Source organism: Neofelis nebulosa, chromosome 1, assembly GCF_028018385.1.
Source record: "Neofelis nebulosa isolate mNeoNeb1 chromosome 1, mNeoNeb1.pri, whole genome shotgun sequence".
Taxonomy (NCBI): domain Eukaryota; kingdom Metazoa; phylum Chordata; class Mammalia; order Carnivora; family Felidae; genus Neofelis; species Neofelis nebulosa.
In genome coordinates, this window is record NC_080782.1 from 156,737,780 (window position 1) to 156,744,040 (window position 6,261).

Below are 6,261 nucleotides of genomic sequence, written 5' to 3' on the forward strand. Positions count from 1 at the left end.
CCTGAACTGCACATTCTAAAGGGAAAAAGAAACATTGAATACACAAATTTAGTTAGAAAGAGATGGTGGAATGGGATAAAGATACCATCTTGGACAGTGTGGCCAGTACAGGCATCTCTGATATAATCATATTTGAGAAGTTCCTCATGCAAACATGCAAAAGTGTGGAGGAAAGCACCCAGGCATCAGGAACCCTGTGTTGAAGGACCACAAGCTGGGATTGTGCTTAGGAATTCTAATCAATAAGGCAGCCAGTGTGGCTGGAGGACAGGGATGAAGGAGAAATTTGGGGAAATAGCCAGAGAAGAAGGGCTTTGGGGGCCCTTTGGGGAGAAGAGATGCTTTTGGACATTTAGTGACAGAGGTGATGAAATATTGCACTTTGGACAAAGGATGGCTGGAACAGAAACCAGACTGGAGTTTGTTGAGGTGAGGTAGGGGAGTGAAAAGTGGACACTGACAATATGGGCAACTCTTTGAAGAGAAAGGCAGTGGATGGAGGGGAATAAGGGGTTGCCTTTTCACTTCCATTTATGTGGATTTGGGACTCCACTTCTCTTCTCAGGAGGAAATCCTAGAATGGGCTCCTGAAGCCACAGAGATGTCCTAGAGGTGGAAGGCCCCCTCTCCTGAGTGTTAAGCAATCTTACCCATCCCACACTTCCCTATGACATTCTTCATTGCTCCTGTCACTTCCTTGTTCCTGAGACTGTAGATGACAGGATTCAGCATGGGTGTGAGGACTGTATAGAAGATGGACACTACATCATCCTGGCCAGGAGAGTGGTAGGATGCAGGTAACATATAGGTATAGACGAGGGGTCCATAGAAGAGGTTGACAACTGTTAAGTGGGAGGAGCAGGTGGCTAGGGCCTTCCGACGCCCCTCCACAGAGTGCATCCCAAGCACTGCTGCCAAGATGAGGGCATAGGACATAGTGATAAAGGCAATGGGCAGCAGAAGGACTACCACACCTGTCACAAAAAGAACGTGCTCATAGGAGGCTGTGTCAGCACAAACCAGCCTCAGCAGTGAAGGCACCTCGCAGAAAAAGTGTGCAATCTTCCTCGAGCCACAATAGGGGAACTGCAGGGTCAGTGCAGTCTGGATGGAGGCATTGAGAGACCCTCCCAGCCAGGAGGCAGCCACCATGAGCAGACAGGTCTGGTGACTCATGAGTGATGGGTAGCGCAGAGGGTTGCAGATGGCCAGGTAACGGTCATAGGCCATGAGGGCCAGCAGGAGGCACTCTGTGGCCCCAAAGAACATGAAGAAAAACATTTGTGCCCCACAGCCCACAAATGAGATGCTAGTCCAGCCAAAGAGGAAGCCTGCTATCATCTTGGGGATGGTGACTGAGGTGAAGAAGATGTCCAGAAAAGACAGCTGGCTGAGGAGGAAATACATGGGTGTGTGGAGCCGGGCATCTGCCCAGATCAGGAAAACCATGGCAGTGTTGCCAGCCATGGCAAGTGTGTAGACTACCACAACCATGCTGAAGAGGAACAGGTGCATTGGGCTGTCATTAAAAAGGCTTGTGAGGACAAAGCCGCCGGTGGAGGACTGGTTCCAGGGCCCTCTGCCTGCCTCTTGCCAAGCCTCGCTGTGGGGAAGAAGTAAACCAACTCATCATGGGCTGTAAAGTATCCACTCTGAGTCAGAGAGTGGGGTGATGGATGAAAACAGCAGACAGTGACAATTAAGTGAGCTGACAGAGGGGCTGTGGGAGTTCTTCCTAAAATTTTTTAAAGTTTTTGTAGGTTTGGCATTATTTCATGGTGAAAAAGTACTATAAAAAACATGTCATGCAGCCAAAGCAGTGCTTAGATGAGACTTTTTTCCCATTTTTTTTTAGTGTTTATTTATTTTTGAGAGAGACAGAATGCAAACAGAGGAGGGGCAAAGAGAGAGGGAGACACAGAATCCAAAGTAGGCTCCAGGTTCTGAGCTGTCAGCAGAGAGCCTGAGCAGGGATTGAACCCATGGAACTGTGTGTCATGATATGAGCAAAAGTCAGATGTTTGACTGAGTCACCCAGGCGCCTTGAGAGGAGAACTTGTAATGTAAAATGTATGTGTTAAAAAAGAGGAAAGACTAAAAACTGATGATCAAAGTTTCCATCGTAAAACCCAGAAAAAGAACCACAATACATTAGAACACTCCATGTTTTAGGGCATCTGGGTGGCTCAGTCAGTTAAACATCTAACTTTTGAACTTGGCTCAGGTCATGATCTCATGGTTTAAAGCTTGGTATTGGGCTCTGTACTGACAGTGTGGAGCCTGCTTAGGATTCTCTCTCTCTCTCTCTCTCTCTCTCTCTCTCTCTCTCTCTCTCTCTCTCTCCCCTGTTTGCCCCATCCCCTGCTCTCTATAAAAAATAAATAAACATGAAAAAAATTAGAACGCACATGTTTTGTGAAATATACATACTTAGCAATATTTCTAATAATACACAAATGAGTAAATATGCACACAAGAAAAAAAAATTAAAAATAAAACCTTTACTTTCATGCCTAATCTAAGAACTAGATCTACAAATCTAGTTTTATATTCTACAAATTTGTAGTTTATATTCTACAAATATATGAATTATATATTTCAAAATTCTTATTTACATGAGGATCCATGTGATGAATTTTTCTTAGAAATAGGTGAGATCTTTTGCTATGGCTGACAGGTGCATTTTATCAGCTAGCGAAGTTGTGCCATGGCATCTTTCCCTTGTCACCTTGACTCCCAGGAGTCCTAAACATGCCCTTTGTGCTCAGATGTAGGAATTGCTCTTAAGTAGATTTCTGAAAGTCCGTTGTCCTCATCCCTGTACTGTTATCTCATGTGAAGAAGTTTATTAACTTGTTTGATAGAGAATGGGACTCATTATAAATCTGTGAACTTCATAATAGGAGTAGGTAAACCAGTTTCAATAGTTGCTTTTGGAAGTATCAGAGGCCCTTAAAATTCTCCCTTATCAAATTACTTTTCTTCAAGTAAAGTCAATCTCTGTGAATGTCAAATTAAGCTATGATGAGAAAGAAGTCAGTCAAAGGCAGTTTTAGAAGATGTGGATGAGGGACAAACTCAGACCACACATTCCATGGTAAGACAGCTGGCAGAGAACTTCCCACTAGTCAAAATCCCTGAGACTTCATGGCCTGTTGCCTTTCTTGGTTCCAGTACCCAAAATCCTAGGGAATGTTTTGAATTCTAGCTTATATTTTTGGGCTTGTGTATGATAACAAATGACTTAAATGAAAGATAAATAAAATGAACTTCCCAGAATTCTATAATGAGTTGAGAATATGAGAGAATGTTGGGACTGGCTGATACCATTGGGTCACTGGGAAAGGACTGGAGGGGCAGCAAAGTGTTTTGGAGGTACAACATGTCAGAGATGTGATAGACTGTGGCCCTAATCTGCATATCCTTTAAAATCACCAGCAGAGCTTTGCAATCTTTTGGTCATCTGTTTACTGTTTCCCTGAATCTAATTCTTGGCAGTGATCCCTGAGCATCTCTGCTTCTTAAGGCTCCCAGGCTAGTCTGATATGTGATCTGAGCTGAGATCCAGTGCCTGGAACTTTTGGGATGAAAGTATAACTTTTCATTGAAAGTATATAGGAGCTTAGAATCCAGGTTTTTTCCTAGGTCTCACACAGGTAGATCTCAGTAAGCTTTGCCAGGAAAAGGTTTTCCGCAGTGCTCATCCTGGAATTTCTTGCTATGCATAGGGCCTTAAACATCACTGTTTCCAGGATGCTCATTCCACACATACAGATTCCTTAGAAATGAATCAAATGTGTTCAGACTATAGCAGGGCCCATCCTAAAGCTTGTCTCCAGAGCTGACCACAAGAAGTTAACAGTGTTAAACCTAAACATTCAACATGAGCTTTTAGTGAAGATATAATATACTGCATATGTTTTCTATATTTATAATGCTCTGACATCTTGAGGCCTTGCAGACCCTGCAAGGGACTGCCCCTCTCAGATTTGCTAATTCATAGACATAGTGAACAACTTACAAGAATTAATGTCTTCGGTGTTAAAACCAACAAATCCTGAGTACATACCCCCCCCATCTGCCTCTCTTTATCAGTGTGGGACACTATCCCTCTGCTGTAATCACCCCAGGGACAGGTTCCAGACAACTAGTGACAACCTCATAGCTCAAAGCCAACTAAAATTATTCAAACTACTCAATCCTAAATGTGCTCAGCTGTGCCTGACCCAGTCCTTCCCACAAAAATTACAGTAAAACTTTTACCTATGTTTTCCCCTCACTAATTCTGCCTCCTTACCAACCCTGATGCTTCCTTCCCCCTGTGGCCCTGTATGATGTGGCATGCCCCCTCCTTTTGCAAACTGTAGATTACCTTCTTAATGGCAATCAAAACCACAACCTGACATAAAGCAAGATTCCAGGTGCATTTGAAAACATTCCTCTGAAGAGAATTTTCTCATGTTTTCCCTGTTTTGTCACCTTGTAGGCAAACTTTGTGTTGTTTGGTATCTCAAAAGTCTCATAACCATGAGATTTTATAGGTGGAGGAAACCTAAGCCATCATCCCAATTTTATCCATAAGGAGCATGAGCCCCGAACAACAAATTTTTGAACTTCCAGGCAAGATCCAAAATCCTCCTAACTGTTCTAGAGAAGGCTTTCTCAAGCCTGGCATAATGGACATTTTATTGTGGATAATTTTTTGCTATGAAAGGCTACCCTGTAAACTGCAGTACATTTAGCAGCATCTCTGAACTCTCCCATTAGATGCCAATAGCCTTCCCTACAGTTGTGACAAACAAACAAACAAACAAAATGTCTGCAGACTGCCAAATATTCCCTGCTGGGGAAAATTACCCCTGATTGAAGACCTGTTCCCTAGAGCTCTATTATCAGTTACCTTTCTTTTCCTCCTTTCTTCCCCACAAAAGCAAAAGGAACTCACAATAGGAACTCACATGTTCAGAATCTGTAATAATTTGACCCAGAGTCAGCTGAATGTTCTTTGCAGATTTCACCAAGTTTAAGCCATTGTGAGTAAGGACCTAGTCTCTGGAGTCAGGTTGCTTGGGTTCAAGACCCAGCTCCACCAGCTCTGCAACTTAGACTACTCAGCTTCAGGTTCCTTGTCTCAAAATTGTTGGATCTGTTGGGAGTAATAGTGGTTAATACAGGTAGAGTGCTTGCAGAACAGTCAGGCAGGAAAAATATGCTGTTTGTCACCTGCTATTAACAACACAACTCTTACCACTTTTATAGCCCTGAGCTGCTGCTTATCTCTCTATATAAAATGGAGTCATGATACTCACTTCTCAGGATTGTTATGAGTATTGAATAAGAAAAATGTTGAGGTTATGCCTTTTGCATGATAGGTATTCAGTAAATGTTAGAACAGTTCTCTTCCTCACTTAAGCAAATTAATTCTGCAAAATAATCATATAATCAATAATTGTACCCACCTGCAAAGAACTCCTAATGCATCTTGCTTGGAAATTTCCCTTCCATAGATTTTGTTCTCAGAAACCTTGGAAGGGGTTGTGTTTGTTGTGATGGGAAGAGCTCCTCCCATGAACACTGGATCTCTCCACCTACACTGGGTATTACTTGTGACTAAGGACTCTGGCCACAGAGTATATTTCTCCACAGAAGTCAGCTCATATGGTCCCGGATGTGTGATTGCCCACATACACACTATTACCTCTATGGCTGTCTTTTGGTATGGCCAATTGAATTTAACACCCACTTTGTGGAGCTGTGCATAAGCAATTATTCTTAGAAATTATTCTTTGTTCTGACATTATTGATTTTTCTTTTCATGGCAGTTTTTTCAATATTAACACACATACCCATCTGCATTGCAGTGTATAAAGTGCATGTGTGTGCACATGTGTGTCTCAATAAATTTTTAGGATGGTTCCTTTTCTTTTAGACTATTCTCAGGAGGAAGAGGATATGTTTTTCTATTCCTGCCACCTCTAGCTTACTTAGATGTGAACTAGTACCCAGTAGGCATAGGAAAACCACTAGAATGAACAAAAAAGAAATCTTCAATGTAAACAACACATTTTGTGTTGTTGGGTATATCTAGACCTAGTCTTCATTCTCTCTCCCTATGACTTTTCTTACTGGTATGTTTTTTTTTTTCTATTCCCCTACAGTTTAACTGCTTTTTTTAAAAAAAATGTTTATTTATTTATTTTGGAGAGAGAGAGAGAGAGAGAACAAGCTGGGGAGAGGTAGAGAGGGAGAGGGCAATACAGG

The 6,261-nt window shown here is 42.2% G+C and overlaps 1 protein-coding gene across 1 annotated transcript; it reads right to left on the reverse strand.

Annotated features, from left to right (window-relative positions):
• Positions 1-636: 636 nt before the first annotated feature.
• Positions 637-1,569, reverse strand: LOC131493605 (olfactory receptor 2T1-like). The gene has a single exon (XM_058698237.1). The coding sequence runs from the start codon at positions 1,513-1,515 to the stop codon at positions 637-639; it is 879 nt and encodes a 292-aa protein (XP_058554220.1). The 5' UTR covers positions 1,516-1,569.
• Positions 1,570-6,261: the final 4,692 nt, after the last annotated feature.

What these genes read in the sequence shown, in the direction of transcription:
- LOC131493605 (XM_058698237.1), bottom strand. Translation starts at nt 1,515, where the DNA reads ATGCACCTGTTCCTCTTCAGCATGGTTGTGGTAGTCTACACACTTGCC.